This window comes from Sminthopsis crassicaudata, chromosome 4 (assembly GCF_048593235.1).
Source record: "Sminthopsis crassicaudata isolate SCR6 chromosome 4, ASM4859323v1, whole genome shotgun sequence".
Taxonomy (NCBI): domain Eukaryota; kingdom Metazoa; phylum Chordata; class Mammalia; order Dasyuromorphia; family Dasyuridae; genus Sminthopsis; species Sminthopsis crassicaudata.
The window spans coordinates 313978493-314002358 of NC_133620.1; the positions used below are offsets into that span (position 1 = coordinate 313978493).

General features: G+C 34.7%; 2 protein-coding genes across 2 annotated transcripts in view; one reads left to right on the top strand and one right to left on the bottom strand.

Annotated features, from left to right (window-relative positions):
- Positions 1-10290, bottom strand: part of TK1 (thymidine kinase 1) — a 42963-nt gene extending 32673 nt beyond the window's left edge. Inside the window, exon 1 of the mRNA XM_074260265.1 lies at positions 10159-10290. The gene's annotated coding sequence lies outside the window, so the exon portion shown is untranslated. The remainder of the gene's footprint in view (positions 1-10158) is intronic.
- On the top strand, positions 9754-23016 carry BIRC5 (baculoviral IAP repeat containing 5). Its single transcript, XM_074260266.1, has 4 exons — positions 9754-9947; positions 13272-13381; positions 15893-16010; positions 20128-23016. The coding sequence occupies exons 1-4, from the start codon at positions 9837-9839 to the stop codon at positions 20215-20217; spliced, it is 429 nt and encodes a 142-aa protein (XP_074116367.1). The 5' UTR covers positions 9754-9836; the 3' UTR covers positions 20218-23016.
- The last annotated feature ends 850 nt before the right edge of the window (positions 23017-23866 follow it).

Below are 23866 nucleotides of genomic sequence, written 5' to 3' on the forward strand. Positions count from 1 at the left end.
CCAGGCCCAGCACTGTTTCTACTGTGCAACCTATTTACTGATGATAATAATAATAATAGCTGGAATTTATATGTTACTTTAAGCTTTGCAAAGCACTTTACAAGTATTCTCTCATTTTATCCTCACAATAACCCTGGAAGTAAGTGCTATTTTCTTTTCTTTTTTTTGCTGAGGCAATTGGAGTTAAATGACTTGCCCAGGGTTACATAGCTATGAAGTGTTAAGTGTCTGAGATCAGATTTGAACTCAGGTCCTCTTGACTTTAGGGCTGGTGTTCTATCCACTAGCTTCCCAGTAAGTGCTATTTTCATCCCCATTTTACAGACGAGGTAACTGAGCCTGGCAAAAATCAAGTGACATCCTCAGTGTCACATAGGTAGTAAGTACCTGAGGAAGCTAGATTCAAACTCAGAACTTCTTGACTCTAGTCCCAGTACTCTATTCATTTCACCTGCCTCTACAATTCATATAGAACCTAGTTCCAGTTAGATGACTTCTGTTCCAAAATGATAGAGAAAATGTTGATAAGGCAAATTAACCTTAAAAGTATGCCATGCATACATTTTCCCCGCCCTCCCACAAGAGCTGGTTGTTAAACATTTAACATTACACTACTGAGTTTCCCCCTCCCTATCTCAAAGATTGCCATCAGATTTAAATACACTATAAACATGCAAATCTACTATTAATTATAGGTCCTGTTTTCTGTAGTGATGAAATATGTTCATAAATAGAAAATTAGAATTTTGATGATGATGAAGCAGCTATTAAGGTAAAAAGCAGCCTGTATGAATTGGGCTTAGAATAGTAGCTTTTTTCAGTCAATAAGCATTTATTAAGCACTTTGTATGTACCAGACACTGTACTAAATGCTGGAGATACAAAGAAAGATAGTCCCTGATCTTAAGGAGTTTACAAATAATCCTCAGATCCTCAAATAGTAATTCAAGCAGGCCTAAATGATTTTATTCACATTTAAAACCATGAAGTTGTTTCCCCCCATTATTTTATTTAATATTTTTATTTTTCCCAGTTACATGTAAAACAACTCTTTACTTTTTATTTAAACTTTGAGTTCTAGATTCTTTTCTTTCCTCCCCACCCCATTAAGAAGGGACACCCAAAGTTATGCAAAACATTTCCATAAATAAATCACTTTTTGAAAGAAAACATAGATCTCCCTTGGCCCCCCAAGAAAAAAAGAAAGTATGCTTCAATCCATATTTACACATAATCAGTTCTTTCTCTAGTATGGATAGCATTTTTCATAAGTCCTTCAGACTTGTCTTACATCATTGTGTTGCTGAGAATAACCAAGTCATTCTCAGCTGATCATCCTACAATATCACTGTTATTTTGTACACAGTATGTTTCACTTTGCATGAGCTCATGGAAGTTCTTCCAGGTTTTTTTGAGATTATCCTGATCATCATTTTTTATAGCATAATAGTATTCTATCATAATCACATACCACAATTTATTTAGCTATTCCCTAATTGATGGGCATCCCTTCAATGTCCAATTCTTTGCCCTGAGAAAAGAGCTGCTATAAATATTTTTTGTACATTTAGGTCCTTTTCTTTAAAAAAAAAATATATATATATATATATATATATCTGTGCACCTATTTTCAGAGATCCTTCTAGAAACCTGACCACAAGCACTCTTTTCTGCCCTGGAATTGTGAGGAATGTCCCCCTCCACTGTGGCTATAAATTCTAGTGTGCTGAAGAAAGTCTTTTTTCAGTTCTACTAAAGAGACCACTTACCCCCAATAATTTGAGGCCTCTGGAAACTACTACAGCCATCCACTTGATTTGCTGGTTTTCCAAGGTTCTCTCATCTTAATTGAGACTTTCCAAGTTGTCTTTGTCTCTGGGCTGAGACATCTGGGAACTGCCAGTACTACTGCTGATTCAGAGGCCCAAGATCTGTTCCTTCTTTGCTGATTCCCAGGCTGGGGCAGGGTAAGGGGCTGCACTAGTGTAATCTGCTCTGGGATTGTACTCTGACCTTCACTCTGGGACCACAGACCTTTCCTGCTGACATTCTAAGTTGTCTTTGGTTGGAAATTTTTTCCACTCCATCTTTTCGGGTATTGTGGTGCTCTAAAATGTTTAGAAGTAATTATTTAGAGCAATTTGGAGCAGTTTGGGTGAGAGCTCCAGAGTCCCTGCCTTTACTCTGCCATCTTGGCTTTGCTTCTCAAAACCTTGAAGTTTTAGATATCCTAAAATCATGCTGAATTCTTAGACTCTATATTAAAAGGATAGATGGAATCTCTTGTCCTAGAGTACCATATGCTGAAAACAGGAAATTTTTCTTGATCAACCATTAAGCATGAAAAGTGTTCTTGGCATATTATGTAGGGATCTGGAAGCGATCATTCTTTTGCTAGGTTGTAATTTGTGTGCCAAATATTGCTGCTTTTTTTGGTGAATGGCACAGCAGAGATGGAAAAAAAATCCTACATTAACACATACACACACACACACCACACAAATATGATAAGCCAAGCACTAGTTAGTCTAGAAAAGGTCTTCTTACCACCATTTCATGTTAATGAAAATTTTTCTCTAAACAGTGGATTGAAATGGTGTAGGTTTCCTTCATCTGAAAAAATAAATTTCCAACAATCAATAAAGCTGAAATCAAAAAGAAGATATTTCTGGATTCTCAAATAAAGAAGTGGTAAGAAAAGTCACATGGAAATAACTTTTTAAAGTAACAAAAACCTTTTGGGAAAACTACAATTACCAAAAAATTATCAATGATATTCTCAAAGCTGACAAAAATTATAATGGCCTTCTGATAATCTAATGATTATTGTCATCTGAATGCTACATGTGTTTTTTGCATCTGTTTATGAGCTCCTTTAAGTCATTTGTGTTTTTTGCATTTTCTGGGATGAAATAAAGGCTGTAGTATACTTAATTTATATCCATCATCTTGAAGGAAGGGTATGGAGGCTGGTCATGTTGGCAGAGATCTAGACTTGATTTATACCTATACTATATTTGTCCTTCTTATGGGTACCATAAGCCCAAAGAGGAAAAATGGCTCCGGGTTAAGCTCTCCAGGACCAAATCCAGGGGTTTGAGAACCCTGGGTCTAAGGAGGAGTATACTGGTAAAAGGTTTAACAGCAAGCTTGGAGGGAGGGAGGGAGGAAAGAGGAGTTTCTGTGGCATATTTTTAATTTAATCTGCATGACTGATGTTTTTCTCCAGCATTTAAACCTATCTAATCAAACAATCCAACAAATCGGGCTCTGGTGAATAGCATTTGTCAATTTCTAAGATGTAAGTGCTCATATAGAAAATTTAACAATTAGCTCTGGAAAGCCAGTTCAAACTAATTCCATCACATTTCTGGATATAATGTTCCACTTAAGATATATTTCTTGGGTTTGCAGTTAGATTTATTCCCAGAAAACCTAAAAGATATCAATGATGAATTTGGTGAATACTTCTATTTCCAGAAATCCCTGTAATGGAAAAACAATATCAGATAAGTAGATTTCACTCACACTGGCTGATTAATATTATATGTTGATCAGGGGTGGTCAACACATGAAATACAATTGAAAACCAGTAGTAGTTGCATTTTAAGGGAGTAAAGTGAACACAATGTTTAGTAAAAAATAGTTTTGACAACATGAAACTGTTTTCTCTGAAAATGGTGGGTGATAAAGCAAATTTTGCAGCCATATATTAAAAAAAAAACATTGAGGGGCAGCTAGGTGGCGCAGTGGATAGAGCACCAGCCCTAAATTCAGGAAGACCTGAGTTCAAATCTGGTCTCAGATACTTAACACCTCCTAGCTGTGTTACCCTGGGCAAGTCACTTAACCCCAGCCTCAGGAAAAAGAAAAAAAAAAAAACATCGAAATGAATGGACTTATTTTTTCATATGGTAAACAGTATCTACCTAAAACCAAGAGAAAGAATAGAATGAACAATGATTAAGAAATACTACAGGCTTTTCCAAAGAGGTCAGGGGGCACACTAAAGATATTAACTGTACCACTATTTGATATAATTGTAGAATAATAAGACAAAAAAAGGTTGAGGGAAATAGGGAAAGAGGAAACGAAATTGTTTTTTTTGCATGTTGTGATGGTTTATTTAAAAAATCCTAAAGACAACTAAAATTAATTGTAACAATTTCAGCAAAGTATCAGGATATAAGAGAAATGCCCTAAAATCATTAGCTTTTCTCTACATTATCAATACAAAACTTCAGCAGTCATAGAAAAAGGAATAGGGGGCAGCTAGGTGGTGCAGTGGATAGAGCACCAGCCTTGAATATAGGAGGACCTGAGTTCAAATCTGGTCTCAGACACTTAACACTTCTTAGCTGTGTGACCCTGGGCAAGTTACTTAACCCCAGCCTCAGGGGGGAAAAAAAAAGAAAAAGAAAAAGGAATACTTTTCAGAATAGCTACAATCTATAGACTATCATGACACATAGGAATTATTTGAACTCTTTACAAAAAAACATGCAGACATATAATTGGAAAAATGGATAAGTCTTTCCATTGTAATAAAGATGACAGCAGTAGCTACTGACTAATATAAATGGGGAGCATACCAATAAAGACTCAAAGAGCCATTTTGGTGAATTTGGACATGTACTTCCTCCCATGCTTAGTCTGTGGCCCTCAAAGTGAATGGTAGTGTGTCTTTGTCCACATTCCATCCCCCCCAAAAAATCCTTCCCAAATCTCTCATCCCGAATGCAGCTGACTCAGAGAAAGTTAAGTTGTGCCTGTGTGCTAGTGCATGTTGAGAAAGCCTTAATTAAATATTAGTAACCTGTAATTTAGTTCTGCTCAACAGAGAGGATGAGACCTAAAACATCAAACATGAGTGGTTTGTTTGGGGTTTTTTTTTTGTGAGACAGTGCATAAAGTTTTTATCTTCTGGCAAACCAAGCTCAGGTTAGGCTTCTATTGTTTTCATCCCTTCTGATGCATGAACTTGTACTATTAGTCTGCTTTGACTGAGACATCCCAATCCCCTGAATTCCATTTTAGGATCACTACTTAGTCACCTATGCTCAAGGAAAGAAACACAAACCAGAAGAGACAGCGAGGGTTTGAGATCCAATCTTAAACTCACCTATGCTAGCAAGAGTGCTGTCTGCTTGCCATATGTAAGCAATTCACCATTATTCTCTGAGCTCTGAAGGGAGATGCTCAAAAAATCCTCAGAAAACTAGAAGAGAAATTAGTCTAAAGGGGAAGGTCACTGTCTTTAAGTAAGGTCTGTTGAATGATAGATTCTTCCTGAAGCAACCAATCCTTTCTGAACTAGCTATCTTTCCCAGCTCCATTAGAGGGACCAGGGGACACTGCTTAGGGTTTGTTGTAAGAGCGCAAAGCACCAAGTGATTCAGTACTAAGGCACCATACATCCACCTGAACCAAAACACTAGGTCATCAGAAGGGGCCTGGGTATGATTATATTCTATGGTGTATAATATATCCAGAACACTTGGGGGAAATGGGTTCTGACTTTTCCCCTTATCCCCATGACAGAGGAATAATCAGATCTTCTGATAATACTTGTTATACTAAAGTACAGCCTTATATCTCTCAATTTTTTTTTTACCTATTCTTTTTAATAAAATGTCATTTAGGGTTAAATCACCACCTAGCACCCAACATAGAAGGACTCATTCTCCTTAACTCTTCTGCATGGACCTTGACTACTATGTTCTGATTGAGTCTCTATCCTGTGACAATTAGAAAGAGAGCATCTAAGCAAAGGTAGTGCCAATATAACCATCCAGTAGCTTCCCAGTATGAATAGAGAAATTGTGTCAGAAAGATTTGGAGTGGTCAGAAACTCACAGAGAAAACCTTGGAAACACCACAGGACAGCAGTGTGTTATAGCAGTGCTCCCACCTGCATCACTGAGGTTTTCTTAGAACTTCTGTCCTGAAACAACAATTGAGGACCCTGAAATCCCAGCACTCAAACATCAAGAAAGGGACCTAGCTCTGAGAGAAAGAGGTCAGCATAAAAAGTCCGGTTATTTAGACTAGACCAAGCAGGACCAAAGCAAAGCAAAGGATATCTATGGGTGCTTGCACGAATCCCCAGTTTAGGCATTTAAGTCAGAGATAACTAAATCAAAGAAGATAATTACCACTTTAAATTATTGTAGACCCAGAGATGTAAAACAAATCCAGCCTAGAAAGAGAAAGTAACTCTGTAACAGCTATAAACAGAGATTTAAGGGGAAAATATCGAATTTCCTCAACAACTATTTGGTAATATAATACTTATTTAAAACTGATTTAAAAGCTTTGGAGGAAAAAAAATAATTGCAAGGAGAATAAGTGGCTAAGTAAATAGTTAAAAACCTTAATCGAGTAACAGACTCCCTGAAAACTAATAGAACAAACAAATCTCTTCAAAAGGAAAAGCCCTACAAATATAATCCAAATCCAGTTCTCTCACTTCACTGAAAAATTATTGCAAACATCCAGAAAGAAGCAGCTCAAGTATCAAGGAACCACTGTCAGGAAACAAAGGGAGATCTTAGAATATAACATTCCAAAAGGCAAAAGAGATAGCCTCAAAACCAAGAATAAATTACAGTAAAAATATATATAACTTTAATGGAGGACTTTCAAGCATTTTTGAAGAAAAGAAATGCAAACCTAAAATTTAATCTTAGTGATTAGAAGGGGCTATAACATTTCATAATGCAGAGATGTTCTAATAAGGGGGAGAAGAGACAAGAGTCCTTTCAGAACCTTCATGTCTTCAAAGGGTATTCAGGGAGTTCCATAAGAAAATCTGGGAAATAGATTGGTTTTGTCTGAAGAAAAAACATGGGACTGTGAAAAAAGAAAGAAGAAAATGAAACTTGCTATTTCTCATAATTAGGTCACATGAGAAGAATATTAAAAACTTAGAAGAAGCAATATAGAATGCAACCTGATGACTATCATTCAACCAAAATGGACATGTACAATATAACCACTTACATTAAAAGAATTTATAATATATCAAATTCATTAGAAGACCTGCTGGGAAGAAGACTGCTAAGAGGAAGGCAACAATTTTAGACAAAACAAAATAAAGAGGAAAATTAAAAAAAAAAAAAAAACTAAATCTAAGAGGATGTCCATAAATTAGTGAACAGCTTATACAGATTGGGGTACGTGAATTAAGAAATGAGAGAAATTTCAACTTCAGAGAATCCTGGGTAGTTTGAATTATTTCAGAATGAAAAGAACAGAATCAGGTGAATTTTTGCAAGGACAATGATATTGTAAAGAAAAACAATTTTGAAAGACTTAAGAAGTCTGGTCAATGCAATAAACAACCATGCCTGCAGGGGACGGAAACATGTTATTCCACTTCCTGAGAGATGGAAAGAGAAAAGTGTTATTTGATACATAAACCTTGAAGATTTACTTTGACCATGTTTATTTGTTACAAAGAAGTGTTTATTTTTTTACTGTCTTGTTTCTTTATTGGGAGATGGAGAGGCATTAATAATGCTCAACCAAGAGCCAATGAAACATTTTTTTTTAAACTACAGAGAATAAAAGGGATTTCAGAAGAAAGTACAGACAAGAAGAATAGTTCTGAAAGTAATATGTTGAAAATATTTCATACTCTTTTAAAAATCAAGCAATATAGACTAGAAATTCATTTGTTTCATATACATTTCTTTGGGTTTTTTTTTTCTGCATACATAGGAATATGGGCATTTTTTGCGGGGGGGGGGCAGTATTTAATTTCAGAATTTAAAAAAAAAAATGTAAAGGATGACAGACTTTACAAACAGCCCTTACGCAGAATAGTAGCTAACCAATATATTAACACTAGTTCTGTATCCCAGAGAGCTGGGAGAAAAAGAAAAAGGATCTATGGGTACAAAAGTATTTATAGCAGTTCTTTTATGGTGGCAAAGAAACTAAGGGAATGCCTGTCAAGTACGAATTTGCAGTATATGATTGTGATGAAATACTATTGTGCTATGAAAAATGATAGGCAGATTGCTTTCAGAAAAAACATGGGAAGACTTATATGAACTGATGAAAAGTGAAGTGAGCAGAACCAGGAGAACGCTAAACACAACAGCTACTCTGATCAAGACAATAATGGACAATTCTGATTGATGTGGCTTTTCCTCAGCAAGGTCTTTTGATGGGGAGAGCCATTTGCAACCAGGGGGAGCACTGTGGAAACTAGGTGTGGATCACAAGGTAGTATTTTCACCTTTTTATTGTTGTTTGCTTGCATTTTGTTTTCATTCTCATTTTTTTTTTCTTTTTTTGTCTGATTTTTTTTTTTTTTTTTTGTGCACCATAATGACTGTGGGAAGTATGTGTGAAAGAATTGCACAAGTATATCATGTTGGATTGCTTGCCATCTAGGAGGAGGGAGAGGAGGGAGAAAGAGATTTGGAGCACAGAGTTTTGCAGGGGTGAAGGTTGAAAATTATCTATGAATCCAGCCATTCTGGAGAGCAATTTGGAACTATGAACAAAAAGTTATCAAACTGTGCATACCCTTTGACCCAGCATTGCTGCTATTGGGCTTATATCCCAAAGAAATACTGAGGAGGGGAAAGGGACCTATATGTGCCAAAATGTTTGTGGCAGCTCTTTTTGTTGTAGCTAGAAACTGGAAGTTGAATGGATGCCCATCAATTGGAGAATGATTGGGTAAATTATGGTATATGAAGGTTATGGAATATTATTGCTCTGTAAGAAATGACCAACAGGAGGAATACCGAGAGGCTCGGAGAGACATCAACTGATGCTGAGTGAAATGAATAGAACCAGGAGATCACTATACACTTCAATGCTGTATGAAGATGTATTCTGATGGAAGTGGATATCTTCAACATAAAGAAGATCCAACTCACTTCCAGTTGATCAATGATGGACAGAAATAACTACACCCAGAGAAGGAACACTGGGAAGCGAATGTAAATTGTTAGCTCTACTGTCTATCTACCCAGGTTACTTATACCTCCGGAATCTAATATTTAAACGTGCAACAAGAAAATGGTATTTACACACATATATTGTATCTAGGTTTTATTGTAACACATGTAAAATGTATGGGATTACCTGTCATTGGGAGGAGGGAGTGGAGGGAGGGGGGGATAATTTGGAAAAATGAATACAAGGGATAATATAAAAAAAAATTACTCATGCATATATACTGTGGGAAAAAAATTCTAAATAAAAAAAAAGAAAGAAAAGGCAAAAAAAAAAAAAACCAAAACAAAACAAAAAGAAAATTATCTATGCATGTGTTTTGAAAATAAAAAGCTTTAATTTAATATTTTTAAAAAGACACTGATCAAAGACAATCCTAAAGTATCCCGATGAAAAATTCTCTCTCCATAAGTGAACTCACAGTCAATTTTTTTTTCATTTTCTTGTAAATGTATGTTTTATTTTGAAACATGGCTAATATGGAAATATTTTACATGTATAATCAATATCCTATTGCTTGCTTCCTCAAAAAAAAAATGTAATTGGGAAATAGTTAACGACATTAAAATATATTTCAAATGAATTAAAACGTTTAAAAATGTAGTAGGAAGAATATATCTAACCTTTATGTAGCTCTTACTATGTGCCAAGTGCTTTATAATTACCAAGTACGAACTAGGCCATTTTGAAAAATGGGAACGCGGCGAGTATTGGAGATGCATGTAGGACTACTATTCCCAGCATGCCCTGCGGCGCCCCGCCTCTAATTCCCAGGAGGCCATGGACCAAAGAAAGCCCAGGTGCTCCCGGCATGCCGCGCGGTGGCTGAGTTTGAAACGGTCTGTTTTCCCGGCTGCAAAATGAGCGCCCCGCCACTACCCCAGACTTGGCAGCTTTACCTGCTTGATAGCCGCATCTCTACCTTCCAGAACTGGCCTTTCACGGAGGACTGCGCCTGCACCCCGGAGCGGGTGAGACTGAGGAGCCGGACGTACGGGACGCTGCCCCTCACCGGCCGGTTAATAGAGGCTCGCCCTCTCCCTCTTCTCCCCTTCTTCCCCCCCCCCCCCCCCGTTTTGTTATTTTCCGCCCATCCCTTTATGGCTCTTGACCTCTTCCCTTCACATCCTCCCACTACGCTCACTGCCTGACTCTCGCCCTTGTTTTTCCCCAAGGCCTCACCACCGCATCCCGGTTCCTTCCCGGGACTCGGTGACTCCAGCAGTCTGGACGTCCATTTCTCCCGTGCATTAGGGTTACCGAGACGTTGTCTGCTGCCAGCTTGTCCCGACTAGGGCCGTTCCCCAGTGATCCAGGCAGGGTAAAGGACCTGTATACGGAAATATTTATAGCAACTTCCTGTGGTGTCAAAGGTCGGAGAATGGCTGGACAAGGTGTTCTATAGAAATGTGACAGAATTCTCTAGTGATGTAGATATCCTACAAAGGGAATCCGCATCCAGTGAAGATTGAGTGTGAATTAAAGCATAATATTTCCTCCTTTTTATTATTGTTTGCTTATTTTTTCCCCTTTTGATCTGATTTTTCTTGTGCACAGTGATGAATATAGAAATATGTTTACAAGAATTGCACATGTTTAACCTATATTGCATCGCATTTAGGGGAGACTGAGAGGAATAGAGAAAAGTTCGAAACACAAGGTTTTGCAAAGGTCAATGTTGAAAACTACTTTTGGGTGTATTTGGAAAAATAAAAAAAGAACGATCAGACTTCCTCTGAATATATTTCTTACACTAATGTTCTGTGGCTACCTGATATTTCATTTTTACGATCTTATTTCTTTTTAATAAAAGCAGGAGCTAGGTGAAGCTAGGTGACAGTGGGGTAGAGCACCAGGCCTGCAGATGTAACTGTTTGCATCTGAGTTAGTCATTTAACCTCTGCATCAGTTTCTTCAACTGTCAAATGGGGATAATAATATTTACCTGGCAGGGTTAGTGTGAGGATCAAATGAAATGTTTATTTTTGAGTTTTTAAAATTTAAACAATTTTATTTTTTAAAGCACAGAGACTTTTAAATTTCAAATTCCTCCCCCAATGAGGTCAGAAAAATAAAATCTATAATACATATGTGTAATCATGCAAAACAAATTTCTGCGTTTATCCATGTGTTCTACACCTTCTCTCATTCTCCCTCCCCCCAAAAAAGAAAGACTTTTAAGAATAGCATGTGTCTTCATGAATCCTTTGCAGTTATACTGGTTTTGTTAATCTGAGTTCCAGCTTATAAAGTTGATTATTTTTATGATATTGTTATTATTGTGTAATTGTTTTGCTGATTCTGTTCATAACGCTTTGCATCAATTTGAATATCTGCAGGTTTTTCTGAAACCATTCCTTTTGTTATTTCTTATAGTACAGTATTGTGTCACATTCAATTGTCCAGCCATTTCCCAATTGATGGGCATCCTCAGTTTCCAATTCTGTGCCACTACAGAGCTGCAATAAATATTTTTGTACATATGAGTCCTTGTTTTTGCTCTTTGGAAGTATAGGGCAAGTTGTGATAACCCTGGGTCAAAAGGATTTAATAACCTTTTGGGCATAGTTCTGAATTGATTTCTCAAACAGTTGGACAATACCTTATACCCACATAACTGTCCATTTTCCTTTTTTATAAAATTAGCTGATCTGATATGATGTCTTGATCTTGATCTGGTGTGATATCTTGAATTGATTTTATCTATTTCATTAATTAGTGATTTAGAGCATTTTTACATATGGTTATTTTCAGCTTTAATTTTTTTCTCTGTAAACTGCCCACTCATATCCTTTGACCATTTATCAATTGAAGAATAACTTTTATTCTTACAAATTTGACTTAATTCCCTATACATTTTTAAAATGAGACCTTTACCAAAGAAACTGCAATCCCCTTTCCCCCTTCTGTTTTCTATATTCTGCTTTTTTTTTTGCTGAGACAATTGGGGTTAAGTGACTTGCCCAGGGTCACACAGTTAGGAAATGTTCAATGTCTGAGGTCAGATTTTAACTCTCAGGTCTTCCTGACTTAAAGGCTAGTGCTCTATTTATTCCACCACCTACTTTTTTTGTTTATGAAAAAACTTAACAAAAATTTTTTTGATTGTAATAGTATTTTATTCTTTCCGAAATATATGCAAAGATGGTTTTTAGCATTCATCCCTGAAAAATGTTGTGTTCCAAATTTTTCTCCCTCTCCTTTCCCTTTCCCCCTCCCCAAGACAGCAAATAATCTGATATAGGTTAAATGTGTGCAATTTTTCTAAACATATTTATTGTCCTTAGGCTAAACATGTTATGCAAAAACTTTTTAATTTTATATAATCAAAATGAACCATTTTCCCCTTCTTTGAACCTCTCTGTCTCTTGGTTGGTCATGAACTTTTCCCTTATCTATAGATCTGACAGGTAATTTCTTCACTGCTTTGCTAATTTTCTTAAACTTATCTTGATAATCACTTTGAGATATTTGTCAAATCATGAGTTCTTTCTCCATTATCTTTGAATTTGTCAAACACTTTTTTTATTATGTTTATTTGCTTCTGCATACTATGTACCTAATCTGCTTAGATCAACCTGTTTCATCAAATTGTTTTCATGATTATATCTTTGTATTATACTTTGAAATTTGGTCCTACCCTTCCTTCTCAGTTTTGTTCATTGGTTCTCTTGATACTCTTGACTTTTTATCCTTCAAGATGAATTTTTTAAAAATCTATGAGAGAATATTTGTGGAGCTCGGCACATATTAGTCTGTATAGATGCTAGTTACCATCATCTTCATTATTATTATTGTCATTATTATTAAAGAACAATACAGAAGACATGGAATGGGGCCTTATCTGAGGTTAAAGAGCTAAAAAGGGCTGAATAAAGAGACTTTAGATCTTGAGACTTTTGTCTCTTAGTCTAGTATTCTTCCCTTTATACTCAGGTGATGCTTTCCCATCCTTCAACTGACAACTTTACATATGACCCCCAAAAGGGTAATGTTCTGCAGTTGATGCCCTCATACCTCCAAATCCCAACAAAGATCCTTGATCAGTTTGGAGCAGTTCCAAGAATCCGGAGTTCTTGCCTTGCCTTTCCCTTTTTAAAGTCGGTATGGCATAGGCCTTCACTTATGTAGACAGAGACCCTTTAGAATCCAGTTTACTACTATGCCCCAAAGTAGAAAGAAAACTGGTACTCCATCTACTTGATCTCTTGTTTTCCTGGAACTCTGTTGTTTAAGGAAAAGAAATACTAGTTTTCTTTGGTTTCCCAATCATCCTGACCCATTTTCTTTTGCAGATGGCTGAAGCTGGGTTCATCCATTGCCCAAGTGAGAACGAGCCTGATTTAGCCCAGTGCTTCTTCTGTTTCAAGGAACTAGAGGGCTGGGAACCAGAAGATGATCCTATGTAAGTCCTTGTCAGTGTGATTTAGCCTTGATCTGCATCAGAATTATATTCCTTATTCTAAATCAAAACTTTTGTTTGGAAAATTATTTTTATTTTGCAGGACAACGAACCAGACTGCATTAACTACTAGCATGGCTTTATTTGTAAAATTTAAACTTTTATTCAAGAGAAAGTAGTTTGATTCCTTCCACATTAAGTTCTTAGCCAATTAAATATTTCAGTCTTGTAAAATATAAAATATGGTCTATGTTTTATTTTGTATGCAATTACATATTCTGTTCATGTTCAATTATAGCTATATTGTATAAAAATAATTAAAGAATCCGAGAACATTAAGCCTAGAGAAAATTTATGGGGAAGAATGAATCTGAAAAATTGACATATGGAAAATCCACATACATTTTATTTTTTTTTTTTTACAATAGCTTTCTATTTTTTTAAATATAAAAATAGTTTTCAACATTCACCTTTGCAAAACCTTATGTTACAGATTTTTCTCCCTCCTTTCCAAGTTCTCTCCTCCCCTAGACAGCAAATAATCCAATATAAATTAAACGTGTGTAATTCTAAACATATAAACATTTTCATATTTGTCATGCTGCACAAGAAAAATCAGGTCAAAAAGGGAGGAAAATGAGAGAAAAAAACCAAGCAAACAACAAAAAAGGTGAAAATACTATATTGTGATCCACATAGTCCTCTTTCTGGATGTATCTTCATCACAATTGGAATTGACCTAATTACCTCATTGTTGAAAAGAGCCAAGTTGATCGCCACATAATCTTGTTGATCAATATGCATTTTAAAATGCCCACTACCTTCCAAATATAATAGGAGATAGTTACAGAAACAAAATAAAGCAATCTCTGCCCTCACAGACTTTATTTATATTTTGTAGGAAGAGACAACATGTTTATATATAAGTATATTTTTAAAAAAATATTTAGTTTTCTGGAGATACTTTGGAAACTGGAGGATCAGGAAGGTCCTCAAATAGGAGATGGTGTTCAAGTTGAGCTTTGAAGGAAGCTGGGAATTATAAAAAGTGAAAGTGAGGATAGAGTACATTTTAGGACAATTTGTGCAAAAGCACAGAAATAAGAGTTGGAGTGTCATTTGTTTAAAGAACAGCAAGGCTAGGGGCAGTTAGGTGGCACAGTAGATAGAGCACCAGCCCTGAATTCAGGAGGACCCGAGTTCAAATATGGTCTCAGACACTTAACACTTCCTAGCTGTGTGACCCTGGGCAAGTCACATAACCCCAGCCTCAGGGGGGAAAAAATAAAGCAATGTATTTCAAAATAAATAAATATATTAAAAAAAAGAAAAAGAACAGCAAGGCTAGTTTGGATTGTAGAATGTGTACAGGGAAGAAGTAAAGCTTAAAAGGTAGTTTGTAGTCAAGTTGCAAAGCACTTTAAATGCCAAACAGAATAATTCTGTGGAATTTACTGAATAAGGTTAAGGTAGCAATATGATCAGACTTAGGTTTTAGTAATACTATTTAGTCAAACAGTAGCCATATGGTGCAGTGGAGAGAGAGCTGGCCCTAGAGTCAGGATGTCCCTAGTTCAAATATGGTTTTAGATACTTACTAGCTATATCACCTTAAGCAAGTAACTTTGTCTGCCTCAGTTTCCTCACTTGTAAACTAGAGATCATGACAGTCCTTCCCTTTCAGCAATGTTGTAAGGATCAAATGACATGATGTTTTTAAAGTACTTGGCATAGTGCCTGTCACATAGTAGATGTCATAGAAGGACCAATTTGACTCCAACCTGTTTCTAACTTAATTTGCTCTAGTTCCTTTCATGTACTTTATTCTATATTCCACTTATAGCTGGACTTTTATTTGTTCTTAGTCGTAGTTTGACTTCTTCTGTTTTATGTTTATTTGTTCTGGCTGTCCCCTGAACTTGAAATGTAGTCTTTTCACATCTTTGCTATTAAAACTTCCTTTTAAGGTTGATACTACTTATATAAAGCAATCTCTGATCTCCTCCACTTTCTTCAAAGAAAAGTGAACTCTCCCTTAAATTTCTTTTTTTTTTTTTTTTTTTTCCCCCTGAGACTGGGATTAAGTGACTTGCCTAGGTTCACACAGCTAGGTAGTGTTAAGTATCTGAGATCAAATTTGAACTCAGGTCCTCTTGAATTCAAGGCTGGTGATCTATCCACTGTGCCACCTAGCTGCCCCCTCCCTTAAATTTCTTATAACATTTTGTTTAAATGTTTATCTTTACTGCATTCTGCCCTCTTTCCTTATTTTGAATGTCTATTTTATCTCCTGGCCTCATTAAATTGTAAATACCCCAAGGCAAAGATTTTTACTTATTTTCCTTTTTTTATCTTTTGAATATAAATTAGTATTGGGCACCAAACACTTGGTGTGACTTGGGAAACTGATTATATAAAATAAGGTACAGAGTGTAGAATCTGACATCCTAAAAATAATTTTTAATTTTATATCTAGATTTCTTTCTTTTATATTATTCTGTATTCATTTGCTAGGTTGGAACATAAAAAGCATTCATCTAGTTGCGCCTTCATCAGCATTAAGAAGAAGATTGAAGAATTAACCCTCAATGAGTTTCTGAAACTGGACAAAGAAAGAGCCAAAAACAAGATTGTATGTATAACTTAAAATCAGAACTTGGCATGAATCCTATTTAGGTTCTCTAGGTCCAATTCTATAATATTGGGTTTGTTGTTTTTTTTTTAACTTTGAAAAGTCCATACTTTATAAGTATTTATTGAACATCTACTCTGTTTCTCGATGATGTATAGACAGATAAAAGATCCCAACCCTGAATTGTTTTAATTTGTATTTCTCTAATCATTAGTAATTTAGAGCTTTTTTTTTTGATATGACTATCCTTTTGATTTTTGTGTCAAAAAAACCTGCTTGTTCTTTGATCATTTATCAATTGGGGATGTATTAGAAATTTGGTAAAGTTCTTTTTTGTATTTGAGAAATGAAATCTTTATTTGAGAGAATACTGAAAAATTTTCCCTAATTTTTCTGCTTTCCTTCTGGTCTTGGCTACATTGGTTTTATTTGTATGAGAACTTTTAAATTTTATACCTCATAATGACTCTATTTCTTATTTATTCATAAATGAATTTGATAGGCAATATGTTCTATGTTCTTCTAATTTTCTTGTGATATCTCCCTTTATATGTAGGTTGTATATCCATTTTGGCACATAGTTTAAGATATTAATCCATGCTCAATTTCTCCCAATCTATTCAGTTTTCCCAAAACTTTTTACCAAATACTGAATTCTTATCCCCAAAACTTAATATTTTTACATTTGTCAAACTTAAGCTTTACTATAACACTTTACTACTGTGTATTGCATATCTGCTCTGTATAATTCATCTACCTTTCTCTTTCTTAGCCAATGCCAGATAGTTTTGATATTTCCTGTCATATATAGGTTAGAATCTGGTATTGCTAAATCTTTTTTATGTTTTCCCCCCCCATTAGTTTCTTTGAACTTCTTTACGCTTTGTTCTTACAAAATGAATTTTGTTGTTGTTTTTTTTTAACTTAGCAAAATAATTCTTTTAGTAATTTAATTGGGATGGCATTGAATAAATGAATTAAGTAGAATTGACTTTTTTTTCTTATATTGAGTTTGCCTATTGATGAACAATTAATATTTCTCCAGTTATTTAAATATGACTTTATTTGTATAAAATTGTTTATAATTAGGCTTATGTAGTTTCTGGATCTGTTTTGGCAGGTATACTTTTTGATATTTTATACTGTTTATATGGGGTATTTTATAGCTATCTCTTCTTACGGGTTTTGTTGGTGGTTTGTAAAAAAGCTAAGGGTAGGTTTATTTTACTTTCTTTCCTTACTACTTTGCTAAAATTATTGCTTCAACTAATTTTTTAGATAAACCTTTAAAATTATCCAATTATATCATATTATCTTCAACAGGCGATAATTTATTACCTCATTTCCCATTCTGATTCCTTCAATTTCTTTTTCTTCTCATTACTTGCATTTCTAAAACAATGTGGAATAATATTGGTGACTCTTAGTATAATCTCCCTGTTTATTATCTCTTTTAATTAAATTTTAGCTTTAACTTTGAGATCATGACTGCTCATCCGCTTCCATCCACATTATTTTTAAAACAGCTGAAGCATAATAAATTCTACTCCAATTTTACTATTGAGTTTTTTAGTATATGTGCGCCGAAGCAAGTACTACTAAAATAAAAAAAAAATTAATAATAGCTTTTTATTTTTAAAATACATGCAAAGATAGATTTCAACATTTACCCTTGTGTTCCAAATTTTTCTTTCTCCCTCCCTTCCTCCCACCTCCTCTCCCCTAAACAGCAAGTAATCCAATATATGTAAAACATGTGCAAAAAATTTATCAAATTGCACAAGAAAAATCAGATCTAAAAGAAAAAAAAATGAGGAAGAAAACAAAATGTAAGCAAACAATTCAAAATAAAAGAGAATATTATATTGTGTTTTCCAGATCAGATATTTTTCTAATGAGTAATTGAAATTGGGGGGGGGGGGAAGATCTAACAACTTAAGAAAGAAAATAACTCCTTGAAAACTAAAATTGGGCAAGGGGGGATGTTATAAGACAAAAGAATGAAAAAATAGAAGAGAATGTGAAACATTTCATTAGGGAAAGAAAAGGAGCTTTTAAAATATTAAGAATTGTGTAGATTAAGAATTAGGATGGGGAGGATAAGGGAAGGAGTCTTAAAAGGATGTTAAAAGTCTTAAATTAAGGAATAGAAATTACCCAAAATACACAGTAGTAAAGTACTAAAGAACTTTGTCAAATTTATAAGAACACTAGTTCCCCAATTGATAAGATGGTCAAAAGATAAGAAAAGATAACTTTTTTATGTAAAAAATCAAAAGTATAGTTATATTAAAAAATGCTCCAAATTATTATTGATTAGCGAAATATAAATTAAAATAAATCTGAAATATCATCTTATACCTATCAGTTTAGTTAAAATGATAGGTGCCCTTCAATTGGGGAATGACTAAACAAGCTGTGATGGAATACTACTGTGCTATAAGAAATTATTAGTTAATTGATTTTAGAGTAACATGAAAAGACTTGGATCTGTTAAGGAAGGTGCTATCTACCTCTAGAGAAAGAAGTAACAAATAGGAAAAAAAAAAAAAAAATATATATATATATATATATATATATATATATATATATATATATATATATATATAGTATAGTCTTATGTGTGTATTTGTATGTTTGTGTATATGTATTGTTGCTATTTAATTGTGGCCTTCTCTAAGGATGGGATGGGAAGAGAAGATAGAAAAAAAGCACACTTTAGCCAACAATAAAAAACTTAGAAGGAAGCACAGAAAAGCTGGGTAGCTTTGAAAATAATGTATTTATTGCATAGTTTAAAAAAATTAAACAGCCTGAAATGATAATTTATGGTTTTATATTGAATCCTTTATATTATGTTATGCACATGGAAATGTGAAAATATCCTTTTTCTCCTTTTTGTTTTGTTTTTTAAGTTTAAAAATTAATCTAATAAATTCTGATTTATCTTAATATTTTCCTTTGAGTTTAATAAAGATTTCAATTTCTTGAGCAAACCAACTTATACATGATACATTTTTATTGCCTTAGTTAAAGGGAATATGTAATGAACTTTTTTAAAAGTACAATATATTTTTCAATTTTTCTTCCCTAAAATGGGCCTGCTTCCTCTCCCTCTTCACTCCTATTAAGTTTATGGAAATATTTTTATTCCTTGATGAAGAAGGGAGGTCATAAAGGCTAATTTAATAATACTTTTGATAACTTTGATGAAGAGTTAAAAGAAAAGTGATAAATGTAGGGCTAAAATAGAACAAATGAAGGGCATTTACAGAAATGGGAAATTGGGAGGAATGCTAGTATTTGTGAGAGTAGATTAATTATTGAGGATAGGTTTGGGAACCAGCTATAGGATATATCTGTCATTTTCTTCACCTTGCCTAATCACTTCTTTGCAAAATAAGAACAGAAGAGTAGTCAGTGAAGAGAATGGAAGAAGTTTTAGAGAACTAGATTGAAATAATTATGAAAGCAAAGAAGAGGAGGAATTATAAGGAGTTTTTGTTTTTTGGTTTTTTTGAGGCTGGGATTAAGTGACTTGCCCCGGGTCACATAGCTAGGAAGTGTTAAGCATCTGAGACCAGATTTGAACTCTTGGGTTCAATTGAACAGATTGGGTCCTCTTGAATTCAAGGTTGGTGCTCTATTCACTGCACCACCTAGTTGCCCCTATAAGGAGTTTGTAATGATAGGCACAGTATCAGATATTTCAGAGGTCAAGATTGTAAGCAGACAATGATCATTGAGTTTTCAGAATTTCAAGAGAGTGCATAGTGGTAGGAATAGAACCTCAGAACAGAATGGAATGCATGGTGAGGAAATGGATCTCCAGTCCAAAAAGGCACTTATGTATTTTAAAGAGATTTTTGCTTTGTGTTTAGCATGTATTTCTTGTCACCAAAATCTATCTTAGTAAGCTGTGCTTATGATTCTTGCAATGGGTGATGCTCTAGAGGTTTCTTCATAAAGATCAAGTTGATTGGCATTCAAAGAGACATCTCTTATCAATCATTGTCTCTTGTATATTTGACTGCCTTTCACATAGCCCTAGAAAGTAATTGTGAAATGAATTTGAAGCTTTTTGCACCATTATAATATCTTGTTACTTTGTTTTTAGGAAAAGGAAACTTCCCGGAAAAGAACTGAATTTGAAGAGCGTGCTAAAGAAATACGACATGACATTGAGCAACTGGCTGCATTGGAGTGACTCCTCTCCTTAATACCTTATCCCACAGCTTAATCATTATTTCTGAAACATGTTCTACAAATATTAGTGTGGAACTGCTCAATGATGCTTTCTAACAGAAGAGAATTTTGGGAATTTGAAGTTAGATTTCATCAGCTATTTTTTGCTGGAGCATGATGCCAGATGCAATTTGATTCCATTTTGTCCAGCTACTATTTATAGCACTGGTGACTTTTGTCTTTTTTGAACTATTTTTTCATTTTTGTACTTTTATATTGCTACCTCCTGGCCTTGCTAGATGCTAGATGAAGACCTGGATGAGAAGTAGAAGGAACTAAAGTACTGAATCCATTTTTATATTGCTATTCATGCCTAACAAACTTTCTCTTAGCTAATACTGTTATAATTAGCCTTTGTTGTCTACCTTTCTATCTCTGGATCCTGGGATTTGAGTAAAAATGTTCTGCACATGGTTGAATTTATAATCCCATGGTAAAAATGCCAGTAGTTAATTAAGGATGAAGTATTTTTATACTTTGTGTAATAATACTTTGGATTTATATTGTATCATTTTTACATTGTACACAAAGCCATTTGAATATTCGCTCATTTAGCACAATGGCCTTTAGAAGGTACTGTTGCCTTTGTTTTTTCCTATCAAAGACTGTGAATACTTCAATGAGATCACATCACTTAACAAAATCTTTGAATGATGCTATATGTTTTAAAAATCAGCAGTCTGGCTAATTTTTTTTGTATTAGTACTCATAAATACATTATATGATTTAACAATCTCAAATATAGAGAAATAATGCCTTTAAAAAAAACCTAGCACTCATCCTCTTAGTTGGTGTTTGTATTTGAGTCTTTTTCAAATAGCTGTAGCATTGTAAGAGATATGAAGTGTGTCAAAAAGAGATACCGGTTTCCAGAGCAAAGTGAAGTTGCTCTTCTGCTTTGCCTTCATTTGTTAAAAGAAGCTAATTATAATGGAAAAGTTGTACAGACTACAAAATCAAATTCCCCAAAGCAAGCTTTTTCCAGAGTCCAGGCACACTATAATTCTTTTCTCCATAGAAGAATTCACAAAATGCATATTATTTTTCATAGGGTGGCAATGGGTAGTATTGAATACTTGAAATGTATTTAGGGCAGCTTTATGTTATTTTTTCCTGTTATGTTTTTCAGTAACATTAGATCATTATTTATCTATTAGAGTGTCATCACATGAATTTTCTAAAAAATTGGATTAAAACACATTTTTTTTCTTTTGTCACATTTTTAGATTGGTACTCCCTCTCTGTTTTTTCCTAAGGTCATAAAATTCATGGTATTTGGGTTCTGGTCACACTCTTTAAAGCTGCAGCATCAACTAACATTTGAAAATGAATAATCTGTGGTAGGTATTAGATTAGAAAAACAAAATGAGCTGTAATTCATGTTATATCAACTCCTAAGATAGAAAAAGATTGGTGAACTTAAAACTCTGAGTGTGAAACATTTTCAACTCAGACTTTTTCTATGGCAGGTCTTGCTTTCAATTTAACCAATTCTGTGGAATTATTTTTTGGTATTTAGATTGAAAGCTGTTTGAGGGAAGATATTGTGTCTTATTTGTTTCTCCCAGCATTTATCAGGACATTGGACCCAGGAAGAGCTAAATAGATGCTTTCTGAAAGACCACCATTTAAATTTATTCTTACCTGGCATAGGCTGAGCTGAGCTTAAATAGCTCTTCAAGGAAGGTGAGTCATAAAAATTTTTAAATTAGATAAAGGTGTATAAAGATAGATAAAGCAGTAGATTTGGAAAAGCGAAATATATTTCCATTCCTATTTTTAAAGCATTAGAGCATCATTCAAAGGTTTTGATGTGGCTTCATTTTTCTGATTTGTAAATTTTCTAGGACTTTACAAACTCTTATTTAGAAATAAGCAAATTATTCCAAAGCCTTCTAATGAAGACCTATGAAACTTCTAATATGTAAAGAAAAAAGCCTTAGCTGGCAGAAGTTGCCACTCTTAAAGCTATTAAGAAAAACCTACCAAGAGATCAGTGGGCCATGTGCTTATGGTCTGGTATAGCGGATGTTCTTTGTATTTTTCTGGAGGATGATACTAAAAAGCTCCTAACTCCAGTGAGTTAGCATTATAGAGAGATACCTAATCTGTTTTGGCAAATTTTTTGATCTCAAAGATCAAACTATGCCAATTTTCCTTTTTCAGTATTTTCAATTTTGCTACATTTCTCTAGAATCATTGTCATCTGAATAAATAATAGAAGAATGAATTTGGAATAGCGTAAGCTTTTCTTAGCATGACTTACCCTGGCCTTCCCATTGCACATTAAAATAATTATTTTATCCACCTTCATGAAGTTAAACAGTGCTACTACATATCCTTTAGGATAATTTTTTTTTTTTTCAGAGGAATAAATTAGAGGACAAATACTACTATAGATCTCTCTTGAGTTTTAAATTTCTTTTTTCAAGTTGCTTTTGTGATTCCATCATAGTCTCCTAAAGAATCTTTCTGATGCCACAATTGAAACTTGATCAGTTGTTCTGGCAAAGGAATTGAACTGGCCTTCATCTGTCCTGTAAGAACCATGTAAGTTTCTTGACTGATTTCTGTAAATGCCAGTAGGACTTTTTCCTTGCAGAAAATTAGTTGTGAAAGATGTGTTCCAAAGTAATGGGGGGGAGGGGAGGAAGAAAAACATCAGTGAAACATGTAAAAAATAAGTGAGAATAAAGGGAAAGTCAGAATACACAGAAGGATTTTATTCTTAACATGATAAAGTTTATGTATATTTTCAAACCAGCTATGCAAGAGAGTCATGATTTCTTATGTAATCCTTTTTCCCTGTCCTTTACATATGGAAATGTTTGTTGATAAGTTCATAATTTAAAAAAAATTTAGAGAAAGTCTGAGACTTGAGGTTATCTGCTTCCCAACTTGAAGGGTATTACAGAGGAGTTTTTTTTATTGTTATGGAAGAGGAAGAAAAAAGACAAAAAAAGCCACCCAATCAGTTCCTTTCTCATAGGACAAAATGAAAAAATATCAGATGCTTACTATGCCAGACCTTGTGCTAATTACAGGCTAAGTCAGCTTGCAAGATACTTAAGTGGCCCAGAAGTATTCTCTGTGGATATAGGAACTGCCCTGTGGGTGGGATACTGGCTATATTGAGATAGCTTCATAATGGGTGACGGCTCTCTCACTGGTTGGCTGTGTGTGTGATACCTCACAGGCCCTTTATAAGCCCACTGCAGACAGCAGTCGCTCTCTTTAACCTGGCTCCTTAGCCTGGGGTAGCCAAGCCAAGCCAAGCTGATGGATAGCTGAGAGAGGTAAAAAGTTTGGTAGTGAACACATGGGTCTTCAGACCAGGTGTTCACTAGGGAACTATCAAGTCAGGGCATTATGTGAGTAGATATAATAAAGGCTTTTAAGATTACACGTGGCTGTTCTTGAGTGTGCTACCGGTTATTAAACTACTATTCAAGAAATTGTGGCCAGAGACCTTTGAAGGCCTCAGAGGAGGCGAGCCAGGTAGAGTTGACACTGCAAAGGTCAGTGGTCAAAGGTACTCTGTTGGGCCTAGGACAGACTAGTAATTGTTACTGCTAGGAGTGCATGTTACACTGCCCCAAATGGAAATTATT

Coding starts and splice junctions, on each gene's coding strand:
- BIRC5 (XM_074260266.1), top strand. CDS start 9,837: ATGAGCGCCCCGCCACTACCCCAGACTTGGCAGCTTTACCTGCTTGAT. Junction 9,948..13,271: donor GCGCCTGCACCCCGGAGCGG/GTGAGACTGAGG, acceptor TTTCTTTTGCAG/ATGGCTGAAGCTGGGTTCAT. Junction 13,382..15,892: donor GAACCAGAAGATGATCCTAT/GTAAGTCCTTGT, acceptor TTCATTTGCTAG/GTTGGAACATAAAAAGCATT.